General features: G+C 40.4%; 1 protein-coding gene across 2 annotated transcripts in view; it reads right to left on the bottom strand.

Annotated features, from left to right (window-relative positions):
* The window catches only part of kank3 (KN motif and ankyrin repeat domains 3), a 33,031-nt gene that overhangs the window by 10,370 nt on the left and 3,219 nt on the right, over positions 1-19,442 (bottom strand). Inside the window, exons 1-4 of one of the 2 annotated variants that reach the window (XM_071202906.1) lie at positions 9,636-9,816; positions 4,939-4,998; positions 3,386-3,472; positions 1,052-2,836 (exon numbers count right to left, since the gene is read on the bottom strand). In XM_071202906.1, coding sequence (XP_071059007.1) covers positions 1,052-2,836; positions 3,386-3,422 — 1,822 coding nt within the window. In that variant the 5' untranslated portion in view covers positions 3,423-3,472; positions 4,939-4,998; positions 9,636-9,816. Of the gene's footprint in view, positions 1-1,051; positions 2,837-3,385; positions 3,473-4,938; positions 4,999-9,635; positions 9,817-19,442 lie in introns of those variants that run through there. The other variant, XM_034080613.2, reaches the window with a different exon arrangement.

Here is a 19,442-nt window from a genome sequence, read left to right as displayed (position 1 = left end):
GAATGTCAGTTCAGAAGCATTGACAAGTTCACACTGTGTCTCATATTGGCCACATTAAAACAATTATTTGTACAGCTAAATAAAAAAATTGGATCTGAGCAATACATCTGAATTGATCACTGAGGCTTGCAAAGTGACTGTAGCCCTAGAGAGTCTTTTAGCCAGTGCACAACAGGTCAGCTTGTTCCAAATATGCGTTTGCCTGTAGCACTACAAAACAAATAATAATTGACTTGTTTAACACTAGAACCGCCAACGGGTCAATTTTACCCGCAGCTGTTTTTTGATTGTATTTAACTTTTGTTCAATAAAATATTAAAGTCTCCCAGTCTGTGACTTTTCCTGAAAGTGTGTTAAGTAGCACTCTCTGTTGTTAAAAATTGTCAATATGAAGTCAGATTGAAAAAATTGCCCAAAAAATTAAACATGACGTGCTGCTATAGCAACACCTTTTGTCTACTGCGGTTCCTTATAGATAGAGGGATAGAGAGATGGAGAGATAGATAGATCGATAGATCGATAGATCGATAGATAGTTATAGATAGATAGAGAGATTTGTCCCTAAACAAAACACAAGTCTAACACCAAGCGTTTAAATAAGCACTGGTAGCGATATTTTATACTTAATGCTATCTGCACAAACTATATCATATGAAAAGCTGAGAGTCCACAGATTCTATTGGTATAAGTTTTATTCCTGTGCGATCAAAACTCACTGTTCTGTATGATAAATAAAAGAACATTGTACCTTGAAAATCAATAGCGGATACATTTGACCCGTTGGCGGTTTCAGGTATACAGTGACCTCTGGCGGTTCTAGTGTTAAAGCTCATTCTTGTTGACCCCTTAATTTAGTACCAAATTACAAAGTGAGAAGTTAAAGTTTGATAGAGTTTCTTGGTAACTTGTTCTAGAACTTGGTGCAGGAGGCACGTACTAATGAGTTTGTACCAATATCATAAAAACTTCTACATTTGATGTTTTTTTTGAAGAAGGACTACATATATTGTCTTGACTTAAAATGCATTTTTTTATTTCTGTAAATGCTCACCTGTCTTGGTGTCACTGGCTCCAGTCTTCTCCTCTTGGTCGTCCTCTTTCTTATCGGCTGTACTGACCACCTCTTCTTCAGGTGAGACCTTGTAATCGGCGATGGTCAACTGTCTTTTCTTTAAGACTGTAACTCTCTTCACCTCCATCTTTTCCCCAAACACGTTCTCCCATTGGCACCCAGTGCTGACCACTGCAACAGGAGCTGGTTCTGCCTTTTCCTCTGCATCATCAGTTTGGGTGAATTGGTCGATGTGATCTGCTGTTAAATTCTCACCCACGCATGCATCGCTCACCTCAGGACGGCACAATACTGCAGCATGTTTTAATACAGCAGTCGATGTCTCTACCTGAGCATGTGTCATGTCTGGTTTAGCAAGAACCTCCTTCTCAAACGTGACCTTGGAAGTTTCCTCCTTCATCTTGGCTTTAAGGATCCCCATGTCTTTGTCGGCCACACTCAACCGGTCCTCTAGAGCCCCAATGGACTCCTGCTGGAATTTAATGGTGTCCTGTAAGGTGTCGATTTCCCGCTGTGCCTCGCTGGTCAGCCCGAGTAGTGACTCTATAACCCAAACCGCAGCCTCTTCTGTCTCCACACTGGCCTGCACCCCCTCCTCATGAAGTAGGTGGGCCTCAGTCCCTGTGCCTGTCTCACAAACATTTACCTCTGTGCCCTCAGAAGCATCTTTCACCCCCTGGCTGTAGTAAAAAACAACTGAGTTCATTGGCGCGTCGCCCCCAACAGAAACAGTTTTCTTCTCCACAACAGAAACTTTTTCTGGAGCTTTTACAAAAACTTTGGATGAAGGTTCTGTAGCTTTCTCGTCCTTGCCCTCAAATCTCTCAGTCAGCCTTTTCAGCTCACCAGATTTTCCGAGGCCTTTCTGTCCAGGTGAGGTTGGTGCATTCAATCGACTGTGGTCCGCTTGAACGGTCTCTGTGGTTTGGGTAGACATCTCTGTGGACTGCTGCTTCTGCTGGGCCGCCTCCATGGCTGCCTTCTTCTCCTGCAGGGCTAACAGGAGCATGTCTTTCTCCGCCCGAAGCTTGGCCACCTCTTTCTCAAGCGCAGGAACACCCTTCACCCTCTCTTCCATCTCCTTCAGCTGTTTCAAGGCGGTGGCCATCTGCTCTCTTACTGTCTGCAGCTGGCTGGGTGGGATGGGAGTCATTGTGGCCCCAGCAGCTGGAGTGTTGCGCCCAGAATTCTGAGGACTGGGTTTAGTCCAGTTACTCTGCAGGAGCTGAGTCGATGGAGAGGGTACATGATGTTTGGGGGGATCTGCAAGCTGGAGACGCACCCCGTTTTGGTGCTGGTGGGATTGTTCCTGTTGGAGGCGTCGGCTGGTTTCCAGAAGGGTCCGCTCCACTCTGGGGTTGCGCTGTGGTGGAGGAGGCGGCACTTTGGCTCCAGCTGACAAGGGGGGGACACTGAGAACGGCCACAGGGGAAAGACAAAGCGATTCGCAGGGGGCTGACCCGAGGCGGTTGCGTGGTGGCGGCGGGGGAGGAGCTCTGCCATCCTCACTGGCCGGGGATGTGAGAGACTCTGTGGATGTCCATCCACTGTTACGCCCCCCCACACTCCGCTGGGAGAGTTTGAGCCCCCGGCCAGGGCGGCGGGAGCTGACAGGAGCCCGACGGAGATTGTGCCCACTTTCTATCTCTTCTACATACTTGAGGAAGTCCAGATCCAGCTGGAAACCATACGGAGTCTGGACGGAGTACGAGCCCGGCTGCTCAGCCTCCTCCTGACTGGAGTAGATAAATGTAGAGCCCAGATCTGAAGGGAAGAAGACATGTGAACAAATAATATATATACATCGTTAGTACGTAAAGATGGTTTAAGTTCACATTTAGTGTGTTACATCATAACGCGTTGTTAGCTCCTAAAACACTATTTTTGGGGGAACATTGAGATTCTTAATTGTTTACATTCATGTCTACTAGCTTGATAATAAAAGTACTCATGTGTTAATATAAATACAATACTTTGGGTATATTTATCATATATTGGAGCTGTTTCAGTTTTCAATTTTTCCTGTTTACTCTACAAGCAACATAAATGCACATCAAACTATTTCATATGTGTTTTGATCCCTGTGTTTTACGGCGTTGTGAATCTCAATGTAGTAAATGCCACGACCTGCTTCTGTCAGGTTAAATAACAGCAGGATATTACAACAACATTAAAAAACAATACCCAAGTATACTGTAACACCCAAATCTCATCTCAATAAGAAGCTTAAATATTTACATTATGCAAAACCACAAAATAAATTGGTAAATGGGGTTATAATGCAAAATACTTTTTTTAAATGCAGTTTCTTACCAGGCAGCTTGGTGTTAACTTGCACCGACTGAGTCATTTTTCAGGACTGGGATCTTTCAGCAGACACAGCTTCAAATCAACACCTGGCTAAAGAATAAAAACAGTGACGTGAATGCATTTGTCATGAATGATCTTTAACAAGAGAAAGTAAGGGGGTGTCTCTTTTTAAAACACTGCACAGTAGTTTCGTGAAAGATTGGCACAAGTTAATAAATGTGCTTTGTTTTTAATATATAAATGTTTTTTGTAAGTATCAAAGATTCCCATGAACATTATTTTGTTATTGGGAGACACATAACAAAACAAGTTGCTTTAGTAGCCTTACTTTTTCTTTTGATGCTTTGACATGTGTGACTGAATTCAGAGATAAAAGAGGGTTTGTTAAAGGGATTGTTTGCTTTTCCTGGTTTTAGTTGGTGTTGAAGGCTGTTGAGCCTGACATCATCCATACTGTGTGTGTGTGTGTGTGTGTGTGTGTGTGTGTGTGTGTGTGTGTGTGTGTGTGTGTGTGTGTGTGCGTGCGTGCGTGCGTGCGTGCGTGCGTGCGTGCGTGTGTGCGTGCGCGTGCGTGCACGTGGGTTTGTGTGTTCAAACTTTCAAGCTCTCTCCTTCACTAGAAGTTGCTTATACTGTATGAGGATCTTCACAGTAGACTTTGTTAACGATAACAGTTATTTTAAGTCATAAAGAAGGCAAGTTAAATGGCTAATTTCAAAAATAAGTTAGTGGGTGAGTTTGTATTTAAAGATACTTCTGGCTCACAGTGAAGTTGGCAGTCAGGGGAAACACCCCAGAACAAAGTCAACAACAAAGAGCTGAACATTGTCCAAAAACCACAAGACAGCCGCTCCACTAATGATAGCATCACACCATCCAACTGAGAAACCACAGGATCCTTCCTCAGCACAAGACCGCTGAAACCTGACATACATGGCGCTGCACTGAGACATTTATAATTTCCTTCGAGCATGATGTCTATTTATTTAGACACATGAGACAAAGTAACTTTAATGGGAACGACTACATTATAGAACATCATTGAAAAATAAATCTACAATGATTGAAAAACAAAGCACTAATGTTCTCCTCAAAGTTTCTTTATTTATTCTCTCTATTAATATTGTGGGGTTTCTGTGGGAGTTGTTTAAGCATAGAGGGTGTGGTATACTGTACCCCATGCAAAGCCCCCTGAGACATAATTTGTGATATTGGGCTTTATAAAGAACAATTTGTTTGATTTAATAACGTTCTAACTGTTAATAAGATTTTAGTTTAAAGTTATAAGTAATCCATATTATTCTCAAAGGGACTGTAGCTGTGAACGGTTTGGGCTTTTCTTTGTCTTGCCATATTCAAATTATTTGATTCTGTTAGTTTCAAACAGACAGGAAATACTTCCTGTGTTTCAGCAAAGAAGCAGAGATTTTTGTTCTAACAGCAAATGTACATCTGCATTAAATGGATATTTTATTGACAATTTTAAAACTAGTTCAGAAATAGCGTTAACTTTAATATGACAAACTGTAAAATAAATGGTGTGTAGTGAAGTTTACCTCTCTCTGCCGCTCAGTGAGTGATTCAGGCTGGTTTGATCCTTCCTGCTGCACTCAGCCCTGAGACACAGAGACATCCACCATTAGAAACACATCAGGTACCATCACTGCAGCATATTAATCATATAACCATGAGCCTTCACATTAACCAAGCCTCAGAAAACAGAAAACAAAAACAGATATGCTTGTTTACCACCATCAAAATACCAAACCAGTGAATATGCTGTGGAGAATGATGTTCATTTCCCAGTAAAGCTACCCAACACCTCCTGATGAGACGTGTATATGTTTTTTAACAATATGTCACCAATGTGAACATTTGAAATAAAGTTAATCTAGAGTTCTGCATGTATGAGATCATTAAAGAGCCTGTGACACGAGTTTCCCCCATCATCCAAACCCATCAACTTGAGTAAATATTGTCCCCTTGAAAACCGTTACTGAACTGATTTTGGATATTTGTACTTTGATAACCATTAATCTGCCCTTCAATGTTGACCATTTCCTGGATCTTCTCGGGATTCTTCAAGTCCCGCCAAATGATGTGTGACATCATTGCAGGCACAGCGCTCCAGCTGCACCGTTCAGGATCCCAGCATCTGCATGTAAACGCACGATGGCGCACACAGCAGCAAGCTCAGACAGCGATGACAGTTTAATTTTGAACGTGTCTGAGAGCTCATATGAGGCTGAAGGATCGCTTTATGTTGTATCTGTTAGAAGTTTAGAAATGAGGTGCGTCAATATGGGCGATCATACGGTCATGTAGCCAGTGGTGGAATGGGACTAAAAATCATCCCGGGACTCTCGACCGGCCCACTTCGGTACCGCTAGTAAATTGTCAACGGGGGGAGTGGGATGGATGTGCTAGTGACTTATCCGACCGGCCCACTTCGGTACCGGCGCCAGTCCGCCACTGCACCCAGCCCAGCCCACTTCGGACTGTCAACGGGGGGAGCCTCGCTGCGGGGAAACGGTGGACCTAGTGTCCCGATCGGAGTGGGAATAATAATAATAATCCGTGCATTTTATCCATTAATTTCCCCAACATTGTGGTAAAAAAACCACACGTTTAATCCATGTTGTTGGTGTACTACAACTACAAAAATATCGGTTTGTTTTCTCATCAGGAAATGCTGACCGGCTCAAACAAACGATTTTTAATCATCATCCTCACGATCATTTAATGTATCATATGTTCGCCGAATTGACATGACAGCACTAATAAATGTAGTTTCATCCACTTGAGTATACAACTACGAAAATAATCGATATGTTTTTATATCACATCCTACGGGAGGAAATTCAGTAGCTCTCACTCCCGATTTTTAATCCTAATTTAATCATCATCTTCACCACGATCATTTATGTTTATGTTCACTGAATTGACATGAAAGCACTAACAAATATGAATATACTGTAGTCAACTTCATTAAAACGTTAACGTGCCTAAACTCAGTAATTCACCATTTCTACGCATAACAACACACTTTGTCCGTGTTTGGCTCTCTCGCCGCACAGTGAAGCGTTCCCGCATTGACGTCACTTCCGGCTCCCCCCAAAACTTCAAAATGAGTCGAAGGAATTTCCCCGCGATGTTCGAAATTATTGATATTTATCGGAATGGTAGCGCAACTTCTTTTTTGAACTGACGGTTCGAGATGACTAGTAGCCCAATATTTCATTGCACAACAGTTGTTGGGAGGCTGTCACAGGATCTTTAAGTGCCTTGCAACTTCTTTTTTTATAGTTTCACTCCGTTTGAATGTCAGTGGACTGCAATAAGTCAATAAAGGAGCATGGCTGCTCATTCCCTGGCTCTCAAAAGAGTTTGGATGGCTGTTTAATCTATGTTCACACTGAGACAGTACAACACATAGAATCCAGACTTCCAGACCAAAGTGCTGTACAGAGAGATACATAACATGTAAAATCACACAGCTCAGCTCACAAAACATAAAAATAAGTATAAAATCACATAAAAGATACCAACACAAAACAAACCAGAATAAACGTAACAATTACAAAATAAAAATACAAACATAAAAACAACCATATAGTAAAAACAATAGACCACTGAAAGCAAATAAAAGCAACAATCTACTTGTTACGAATGCTAAGGAGAAACGGTGGGTTATAATAATGACTAATAAAGAGCAAATAGCCTACTGCTAATATGCATGTTAATTAACAACTAGTTGTTGGTGAACTTGTGTATGTTAATATAAAGTGTTACCTATGTTTCTTTAGAAATTCAAGTATATTTTTAATCTCACACATTTCCCCAAGACGATACTCCACCAAGAGAAGTTAGAGAAGAGAGGAAATATAACATTTAAAAAATGTAATGCTGGACAACAGGATACTGGTATTCACTGGAAAAAGGTGTTTATCCTCATTCACCGCCACAAACATCCCTATCACGTGTGAATGTGTTCATAAAGGAAATGATAGGTGTCTGCTTTCTATCTGAATCACTAAAACTGATGCATTTTCGAATCTAAAGACTTCTACCGAAAAACAACTTTAAAAATAGAGAGAAAGATGGGTGCAACACAGATCGGCCTTTGAAATAACGTACAGTCTGAGGTACAGTAACCTGTACACACACTCAAATCTCACATACATGAAGTCATTCATTTAGTTTTAAACACACATATGTGTTTTCAAGCAGCCTCAGGCACATTCCTCACAAACGCTGTTGCAACACGCCGGTCGTCCTTCTGGCTGAGTGACTACTGATAACCTATAAACACACACACACACACACACACACACACACACACACACACACACACACACACACACACACACACACACACACACACACACACACACACACACACACACACACACACACACCACACACACACACACACACACACACACACACACACACACACACACACACACACACACACACACACACACACACACACACACACACACACACACACACACACACACACACACACACACACACACACACACACACACACACACACACACACCATCTGTCAGCTGGAACTGCAGCACACAAGCAGTTTATTGACAAAGTAAAGGACGCAACAATCCGACAGGCATCTGACTTATTATCACAGATTATATTATAATGCGTGGACAATGGCTGAATTCAAATGTGCTGAAAATAAAGAACGAATCATCTCTAACGGCTTACAGCGTTTCTGCTCAGTGTCTTCTTATCAGCCGCAGCTCTTTTCCTGCTCAGTGTTTGTCAGATTCTGCCCTCAGGTCAAGGCACAGTAAACATGATGCTGCAGGCAATCATTACCAAGTTATCCTAAAAGGTTGTCAAGGATGGGACCTCACCTTGTTGGTTTACGGAGTTTGTTTAGGATCAAATAAAAGCTTACCGTTGCAATTAACCGATTCCCATAAGAGCTGATATGGTCTGAATCAATGCGTGTGTGTGGTGCAGTGGGTTGTGAGTAGGTGTTCGGATCAGGGGGTCACAGGTTCAAACCCCACTGCAGTCAGCATGTCGTTGTGTCCCTGGGCAAGACACTTCACCCCAAATTGCTCCTGTGGGGATTGTCCACAGTATTGAGTATGTAAGTCGCTTTGGATAAAAGTGTCTAACAAGTGACATGTAATGTAATGAAACAAAGCATTTTCAAAGAGACAAAACAAAGAGCATATGAACTTCTGGGAAAGAGTCATGATCATCATGATTATTGACGGACAGAAACATACTAAGCGGCATGTTTTCTGCACAATATGAAAATATGCAGGAACTATACATCTATATCTTAAATGATGCCAAATGTAACATGGCAAAGGATGCAAAGCACATGTGATGATGAGAGATTCACTGAGACATGCTGCAGTTAAAGAAAGTATCAACGTCAGAAAGTATGAAATCCGTTTAGAAATGCTGGAGAATCATACTCATATTTGTATGCATCCCTCATTAATAACCGTTCGGTTGCCATCCTTAAAACATTGATGAAGGTCTCACAAGATCAACCAGCTACTCAATACTCTGAATATAATCTCTCCTCTAACAAGAGAAAACACAACATGGACACTGAAGGACAGAAAGAGAAGCTCAGTTTAAGCTCCATGCCTTTCCCACTTCAGGAACCTAAGAAACTGTAACAGACGTCTCCAGAATATTTTTGTGGAAACACAAAGCAGAACCTGGATTTTTTTTTTAAAGGTTCTTTAAAAATGTAGGTTTTCAGAAGCTCTGGGTTACGGCCCAAACACCATTCAAGTGCCAGAGCTTATTATCAAGTATCCTATTTTCTAGGATAAATTGGGTTCAAAGTAGGGCTGCACAGTATGAGGAAACGTTACCGCAACATATAATATACAACAGTCTCTCACAATGTATCGTGCAAGCAGAAGCTGCGATGACAAAAAACACACATAATCACTAGGGCTGCACGATTTTGGGAAAAAAAATCGAATTGCGATTTTTCTGACAAATATTGCGATTCGGTTTGTGATATTTATTTTTAAGTGACCCAACGGAAGTTTATTGTAAAATGCGGCCATATCTCCGGCTAGGAAGGTCGCATCAACATGCTCCCGTCTCTAGCACCCCCGCAGCCCGAGCTACGAGTGAAAGAACTAAACTTACATGAAACTTCCGTTGGGTTGCTTTAAAGTCAAGCTTCAGTTTAAGATTCACCCTGTAATAGATGTAAAACATGTGATGGAGCATTACTAACCTGAGTCAGATGGTTTGTTTCACCAAACCATCTAGGAAAGCTCCATTGGAAGCCATTTGGAAAGAGCAGGCACTTTCAAAAATACTTGGCAGGTGATTGGATCTATCTGTTTTATCCCCTTCTATCATGGGCCACTTCTGATTGGTTGGTACATGTGGAGCACACTGATTGGTGTGGATAACTGACACACAAGAAAAAAAGAAAAAAAAAGTTTAAAAAAAAAAAATGTTAAACAAAATCTCAGGCTTTGCGATTTAATAATCGCATCATTTCAAATCGCGATTTCGATTTAAAATCGATTAATCGTTCAGCCCTAATAATCACATTTATACATATATTTATATACCAATTTTGTCATGAAATGGTTTCACCATTTATACAGTCTATGGGTATCAAACATGTTTTTTAAACCAGAGGAATGACAGCAGCAAGGGCTGTGGATCATTTTCTGTAGAGTATTATTCATGAAACTGTGTGTTTAAAGGTAATTGGACTGTTAAACAAACAAAATTAACCCCAGACAGTTGAGGCTTTCCCCCTCCACACGTTTATTCTTTTTTTATCCTCTTCATTATCCTTCGATTAAACGTTTTTTATTTGTTTTCTCCTCTCTTTCTTTCCCCCCTATTTACTCTCTTCATCTCTACCCTCACATGACTCATTTCTCCTCTCACCCACTTATTTTCTCTCACACACACACACCAACACACACAGACACATCTCAAGTGTTGCTGTTTTTCTCTCCGATTTGATGAAAGACAGCAAATTACAGACTTCAAGCTGAATTCCTTCTCTCTTCAACCCCCCAGTCCTGATCAGCTGAAACACACATACACACACAAAATGCAACCACACACACACACACACACACACACACACACACACACACACACACACACACACACACACACACACACACACACACACACACACACACACACACACACACACACACACACACACACACACACACCACACACACACACACACACACACACACACACACACACACACACACACACACACACACACACACACACACACACACACACACATCTGAGTCCCAACTCTAATAACGACACATGCACAAGCCAAGAACAATTTAACAAAACTGTACATGTACATAAGTCCTCAAAGCAACAAAAAAATATTGAAAACTTGCCACACACACACACACACACACACACACACACACACACACACACACACAAGTATTCTTTAGTCAGAGATTATGAAGTTTATGTTGAAAGCTACAAATATTAGGGAGTAAAAAAAACGCCTAACATTTTTGACTGTGAACAGAAAAAGGTAATTGTCCTTTAGACTCATCAGAAAGCTTTAGACGTCTGTATTTTCCCATGGCTACAAATTACATGACAGTTTTTACTTTGAATGCAACACTGCAATCCACTTTTGAATGCAACAGTCACAACTAAAATTGTAAAATAAATCTCTGTCAGGGCTCTCTCAAACGAAGTGGAATAAACACTACTTCAGGATGTTACTGCTTGAAAGGTTCAGTAGGAACATGTGACGAGTTGAGCCGACTCATGGAGAAGAGAACATGGAGCTGTCCTGCTGCTTTCAGTGGAAGAGGAAATGTTGTACTGGGTCGAGGCTTCGGGGCCATGTTTTTAAACAGTGACCTCACCCCCACCGCCTGACGCCCTTTCCCTGAGAAGGAAAGTCATCAGTTTTTGCTAACCGACTGCTTTACATGAGAAACAAAACTCGTACACACACAAAAACCACTCCATATGCCACACACTGATTTCATTTTGAGTAAAACCCATTGTCTTTTTCTGAATCGAACCAACCATTCATCAACTAAAGTGGACTTTGACTGATTATAAAACATTTGTATGTGTTTTCCCTAACTCTAATCTCACACCAAGTCTGGTTTCCTAGAAGTCTATGTGAAAATACCAAACATCTCACTTGCACTTTAAGGTCTAAATCACTGGTTTCAAGTCTTCTCCCAATCAGCATGATGTTTGTTTTATAGAATATGGTCACATATTGAATAAGATAGATGAGATAGGCAGGATATACTTTTGGGTGAGGCTACCCTATGATGTACCCTCCGTGTTTTGGTCTTACGACTTTAACCCTATCTCAGACTTTCAGCTAATTGCAACATTTTGACTCTTCTAAAAATGTATTTTTTTTTCAGTTGTACTCTGTTGTATTGCAACACAATCAACAGCAGAAAAGCCTCTACTTAAAGTGCCTTCAGTCAGAATTGTCCATTTCCAATTTCAAGAAAGAACTATAAACCCGAACTGAAAACTGCTCACTGCGGTGAGATTGTTCTTTAGCTGCTATATCTGTAGTGAAGAAAGAGCTCTGAACACAGGAAACAGCATCTCAACATGTTAACAAACTTCCACTTTCTCATGTAACCAAAACTTTAAAGCTCCTAATCCAGAACATAATGTCTTGTGGAGGCAAGAAGAACATTTGTATCATCATGCCTTTATCCTTGTGAGGACATTTAGGCCTAATAGACAGAAATACAAGCACACAAACACAAGACATACACACGAGGGCCTCTCTGCTGCTTGGATATAAATCTGCAGTTTCCTGAAGGGAAGCCCACTACTCCCCCAAGAAATTCCCATCATCATCACCACACACACACACACACACACACACACACACACACACACACACACACACACACACACACACACACACACACACACACACACACACACACACACACACACACACACACACACACACACACACACACACACACACACACACACACACACACACACACACACACACACACACACACACACACACACACACACACACACACACACACACACACACACACACACACACACACACACACACACACACACACACACACACACACACACACACACACAACCCCTTCATGCCCCTGTGGGAGACCTCCTATTGTCTCCCAGTAGGAGCTGGGGGGGGGGGGGGGGGGCCTGCCAGGAAACCCATCAGGCCGTCCTGAAAGCTGCTTCCTGAAGGCAGCAGGAAATCACCGGAGAGAGGACAAGCTCAAACTGAGAGCTGAACAAATAGAGCCCGTGTGACACGCTCACACATACACACACTCACACACTGTTGCCAACAACAGCACCAAGGCCAACAGCACATGATGCATCACACAGAGGTTAGATAATGTGCTATCACTTTTGCACGAGGACTCAAGTGTTAAAGTGTCACGCAGTTACAGTCGGACACTTCTCTATATAAACATTATATATAAAAAGAGCTGAGCTACTTCCTGTCTCCCATCTTTTCATCATAAATTAGTGTTTCCCAACAGACTTTACTGCGCAGGACGTCTAGGTATATCAACAGCCACCAAAAAACATTTAGCGACATATTTTTGAATTTGTATGCCTCAAATTTGAGTTATCCGCCTCCCATTATTCTAAAAATAAGACCTGGAGGACATTTTACACAGATGTCCAACAGGGTAAAGTGATGACATTTAAAACGGACATTGATGTAAACTGAAACTAAACATGTTGTTGGATCATTACAAGAGAAAGAGCCAATTAGAGGAAGGGGGTCTACTGACAATCGCCCATGCAGAGAAACGTTCTTTGTCATGTTAGAAAGTGTGTTTGTTTGATGTTTTTTATGGTAAAATATATCAAATCTTCCATTGTAGAGCAGCACTTTGATAGCTTAGCCCTTCCTTGGTGCCCCCCATGTAAACTGCCAACAGTAATGGGATGTTATCCTGTGTAAAACGCTGTTTATTAAACACTGAAGTCACATTTATGTTTTGTGTGTCCTGCTATACCCAGATAAAAAGATAAATCTATTTATTTATATTTTATCACAATCAGGTTGACTTCAAACATCACATGCGTCCTGGCCACCCTCCCTCTTCCTTCCAGATTCCTCAGCAAACACAATCAGGCACATTCAGCCCCCACAATGAGGCTTTATGCCTTTTTATTGGTGACGCTGTTTTCGAGAAGTTTTGTGAAGACTCCTTGTTTTCTCCACAACAGACCCCTCCCCTACAATCCCTGCCTTTTAGCCGACTGTGTCCAGGTTCAAAATGTCACAAAGTGATTCAATAAAGTGGCCGGGGAAGTCCGTCACTCTGGGATTGTTAAGATGAACAGAGTCTGGCTTCCCAGTGGATCTGAAGATGCTGAGAAGCTCTTCGAATTGACCCAGTCTTTGTAATTTGTTGTCTTATCCATCACATAATCAACATAAGGGAAAGTGTCCATCGTTTGAAGCAAATGTAGCCAATGACAACAGGATCAGTCGGCGCTCTAAACACACCTAAAGCCTCATCAATTTTACGTTTATCAATGTGTATATTAAGTAAGTTCATATTTTTAAAGTCTTATATTTATACAATACTCGCATGCCCATACTAATGTACATTCAAAGACATAGAGAAGGCCAAGATTGGGGAAAATCCATTGTCCTTTTTCTAAACGAAAACATTCAGTCGACATCGGACACTTGAGTATTGATAAATCAAGTGGGCATCTTCCAACGTTTCAGTCATTTCAGTTCAATAATCCCACCTTGTGTTCCTGTCCCTCACTGCAGCTCACAAAAGAAACACTCAGTGGGAGTTTCACACAAATAAGAAAGAAAAAGACGGAAAGAATTTACAATGGTAAAAGTATTTTGGGATAGATTATATCTTGGCAACTTCACCCAGTAAAGCTTTAAACAGAGACCACCACAGAACAAACCGGACTGGACATTAATACATTATAAGAAATAGCTTGTTCATGTTTATTTCCGAAAAAAAGGTTTTAGCATCAGTTTGCCGCTCAGAGAGCTGCACACAGTTAGTATCCCAGCAGCGGCAGCAGCATGCAGTCAGCTGAGACTGGGACGTCCAATGGCTGCTGGCTAACTGCCCCTCCCTCAAACAAAGCAGAGCTCACATGTCGAGTTGTTCCCAATTAGCCAGTTTCCAGCTCTAATGTCACGTTGCATTTTTGGAAGAAAAACACCTTGTTTTCCCTTCTGTGGTGAGACACAAACTCTGCAGGCCTGTAAACTGCACTGTTGTTGAAGCTGCTTTTTAGATACGTTAGAAAACACTTTTTTCCTAACTGAATTTTCCATATACAAATGTTTTTCTCTATCTGCACATTTCCTGTTCCATTAATCACTTCAGCTTTTTGTGTTTCTAGCCAAGCAAATAACTTACATAAACCAGCTTTAAGCATCTCCAAAAGTCTCTATGTTGACCTAGATATCCGGTCCACAGATTTGTGTTTAAGACCCATACAGTATGTCTCTTTCACATCAGTAGCAAACTGGAGCCAACAGATGTTTGAGTCTTCTAACTACACAACAGGACCAGATGTCAGCAGCTTTCTGCCCAGAAACAACTGAAAGATATGTCTATTATATTGTGTTGTTTCCCATACTGGTGGAAATTACACCATCTCAGCATCTCTTTCATTGAGTGTTGGAGTAATGACAAGGCACTGGGTGTATGTAGGTCTTTAAAATGTCTTCCAAAGCTCCTGTGAACACACCTTTCTCAACATGGAGCTGCTTCTGTGAAAAATACATGTTTGTGGGCTCTAATTCAGTTTTCCATCAGGCAGTGATTCAGTTAGCTTCTCAAATTACCCCTGAGAGGCAATCTGATGTTTCCCAGGCATTAGAAAGCTTCATTGAACATAATGATGCCACGCGGCCGAGTCTGAGATAATCTACAGACTAATCCAGTGGTTCTCAAAGTGTGGGGCGCGAGAGACCAGGAGGAAAAATGGTTATTAAAATTAGTTTTTTTTTAAATAAATCATATTTTGAAAAATTATTGATCCGAAAATAATGATACAGTACTACATACGTCTGGGTCTCTGTGTTTCATTAAAGCTCAGCTCTGTGTGTGTGTGGAACAAGCCATTTTGTGTGCATGTGCGAGCGAGAGAGAGAGAGAGCGCACCGGTACCGGAGATCGTTGTTGTTAGCTTCTGGTGCTAGCGAGCTACGCTAACGGATATAAGGAGTTTTTTCAACAACAAAGTGGAGGAGAGTCCTCTCCTGTCAGACTGAGAGACTCAGTGAGCTAAAGGACTCTCTCAGTGTTATCTCAGTGGGTCTCAAACGTTTTGGTTAGAGATGTCCCGATCCGATCACGTGATCGGGGATCGGAGCCGATCAGAATGAAGATCGGAATCGGGAGGAAAAAATCGGGGATCAGGAAACTTTTTTTTTTTTTTTTTATAAAATATTTGTATTATTTTATCTAATGTTACAAAACAAAAATGACCATGTTCACGTCTTAAAGTCATCCTGAGGACTTAGTTTTGGTTTAAAATTACACAACATCATGTATGTGTTGCTTCTTTTGGGCTTGTTTCAGACCTGGTTGCTTATTTCTCTCAAATCAAGACTTTTTTTTTTTCTCCAAAGGGGGGGCCTGATAGAAAAAGTTTGAGAACCACTGGACTAATCCAACCCAAATCACAAAGGAGCCTTTACATAACATTTGACTTTTTTACACTCCAACATCATGTATTCAATTCATTACACAACTCTTTTACCTCCTTGTTTTTCAGAATGTAGGTAAATACTTGCACAATAGAAAAGTATACATAGAAAGAGGAGATAAAAAGAGTTACAGAACATAAAAAACTATTGGGGGAAAAGTGGGACGATCCAAAGAAAAATAGGATACAAAAGTTTGCTTTCATCCTGCATTGGGATCCGAACATGTAGGTGTTATACAGCCTCTTTATTTGACTTCAGATGGCAGAGGTGCTTTTCCACAGTGCTAAACACAACATTTCTTCCAGTATGAGCCTGTGAACAGAGGTGATCTCTGTGCTGGAAAACTAGTTTGAAACTGGAGTTCAATGGCTCGCTCTCAGAAGCTTTCTCAGGCGCCAGAGAAAGTTTTAGTACAACCGCAAACTAAACTTCTCTCCCTTGCACACAAAAACGTTCATTGTTTCGTCAGAAAAATTGGTTCAAAGGGTTTCAGGCATTAGAGGAAGTGTTTCTAAAAGCAGTCAAGGATTGATTCTTCGACAGAGAGAAGTGGTCAGTTCAGACGGAGGGAGAGTTTGACCTTTTTGGTTCTCAAGCATAAGAAGTCAACCATTCTGCCACATTCACCATTTTACAGCCAAAAAGGCTTTTAGGGTCAACTATCACAACATGTCAATCAGTCTGGTAGAGTAAACTATTTAATCATATGAACCAAATTATAGCTGCATTTAGGGCTGCTCGATTATGGCAAAAATCATAATCTCGATTATTTGTATCAATAATTGTAATTGCGATTATTAAATGCGATTATTCATTGACTTTGAAAACATCCATTTATTGGAGAAATCTTTTTTGAACAGTATGTTTTTAACAGTTGATTACCCTGAACTGTAAGTATAATTCAACTGAAAAACCAAAACAAAAACAAAATGTAAAAAGAAAAAAAGTAATAATAAAAAAATAATCGTTTTATTTCGATTACGTTGTTTTCGTAATCGTTGCAAGCCATAATCGTAATCGCGATTAAAATACGATTAATTGAGCTGCCCTAGCTGCATTGATTGGCTAGTTCGGTGTTTTCCCATCCTTATTTGTGCGCAAGCGGTTTAATCAGTGCCTGTCTCCCAAGCTCTGCCTAAGTTCTTGAGTAAGTGTGGGTATTTTTAGCCCTGCGTTAGTGCGTTCTTTATTCAGCGTTTCTCAGGCAGTGGTGATAGCAGAGGGCGGAGCATGTGATTGGACCACAGTGGTAGACGCTCATTGACAAATTGTGTGATATTCTGTATAAGGGATGGGATGACAACTGTTAGTTCGGAACCAAGTCAATATCAACATTTCGAAAACCCTTATTCCCCTTTACGATGGTCAATGTTTAACAACAAAACCCTGTTGAAATCAGCATGAGTACAGCTAGTTACCGTTAGCCGTTAGCAGTCGGTGGACAGAGCAACAGCCAACTTCAACAGAGGTACCATCGATTTACTTACTGATGCGTTCAAGTTTAATTCAGTAAAAACTATTACTGGACAAAGTTACATTTTAACGTTATCATGACGTGTTCAAATGAACCCTGACCCCTTTTGCATTACGGAGCCCATCTCGTTATCCATGCTTTGTTGGCGTTACATTTTAGCCATGTCATGACTATTCATATCTATATGTTTACAGCTTTTTTTCTCAGAAATTGTTTGGCTTATTTCAAAACCTGAACTTTATATTTGTGAAAAAATTTTAAAGTAGGTGAAGTTTGGTAAGAAAGTGGGAAAGTTGCTGGTTTTGACATTTACTTAAAAAATATCAGTGGCACTGTCCTTAAACAACCCTTTAATTTTCAGAATAAATATGAATGATAATAGGATAAGAAATCCAGAGCCTCGGGTAAAAAGCAGATAATATCTATTCAGAAAACCTCATCTTCAATCGATAAATGAAACAAAGGAATCTTGAATTCCCAGTAGTTAATCATCTGGACATTTACATCTGTATCCGCCTGTCACCGCTCACTGTTTAAGATATAGTTATTGTGATTCTAAAATGACCCTATTAATTTTCCAAATGTTCCTCATCACAAGTTAGCTCTCAAATGATCAAACTCTTTTTTCATGACCATAAGATAATCAAGTTTTCCAGTGTCTCATTTTACTCAAAGAGTCTGTTCAAGTCTGATAGCTTTATAGAATTATATTAAAGTCAAAAAGAGAGATCAGAGCTGATTGAATTTATTCAAAATGTCAGGAGGAAGGACTTCATGACGAAAATAATCAGACAACTGAATTCCACATTATTAGGTTAGATTTCTTGAAACCATTAATCTATCATCCAGAAAAATGTCCAATGTCTTTGTCTTGGGATAACAATTCAATTCAAACACAATCTGCAAAAGAAAACATCAGTAGAGTTTGCTTGAGTTTCAGACACAACAATCTCAAGACTAACACTGAAAATAACCGTATAAGAAACTCTTATAAGTATAATACAGTTTATCAGCTACAAAGAACAAACAGGACACTATTTAATATGATTAAATGTGTGTGTAGTTGATATTTATCTAATTCTGCTGTGTGTATTTGTCATGTATTGTAATCACTCAATACTTCTTGCCAACTCTTGTGCCATTGTTAACATATGCTACAAAAATCAGAACACAAGTTTGTTTTTTCCTAGCTGTAAACTAAAAGAAGAAAACTCAGCTGCTTCTCGCAGACGGACTGAAGAGCTTCTTCTCCTTTAGGGACATTTTGGAAAACCACTCCAATCATAGGATCTGGCATGAAGTTGAAAGTGGTAATTTCCTTTTCCAAAGCCTGGGTGCATGATAATTCAGATGAAACCCTGCTGATATCAGGTTTCACACAGCCCCAACACTTAAAACGAATTGTTGCCTGAGAAGACAAGAGAAGCTTAAGCTTTAATAAAGGTAAACAAAACACAGACTTTCAAAGAGCAGATCATTAATATGTTTAAGCTCTCCTGGAATTAATGTTCTGATTTTGATCACTAGATCAGCTTTGAACTAATAAACAGATGGCCTGACCTTTGACAGGACTTTTCACTCTCTAGAGGAAAGTGCAGCCCTATCATTCATTTCAATGACACCAGTCAGGCTAATGGGGAACAAAAAGACAGAAGTAATATCAGCTAGCAAGCAAAATATACTAAAAATGCAAAAGATTAATCTGTGGGGGTTCTACATTATATTACTGGCTTATAAATACTGATTAATTCATGTGTAAGCAGCATTTTACTGTTTTATTTTTAAATCCTTTATATATTGTGGGTAGTTAAATATATAACAAAAGTTTACAGATGATTTTATAT

This window comes from Pseudochaenichthys georgianus, chromosome 4 (genome assembly GCF_902827115.2).
Source record: "Pseudochaenichthys georgianus chromosome 4, fPseGeo1.2, whole genome shotgun sequence".
Classification (NCBI taxonomy): domain Eukaryota; kingdom Metazoa; phylum Chordata; class Actinopteri; order Perciformes; family Channichthyidae; genus Pseudochaenichthys; species Pseudochaenichthys georgianus.
This window is presented reverse-complemented; position numbering and strand designations above follow the sequence as displayed.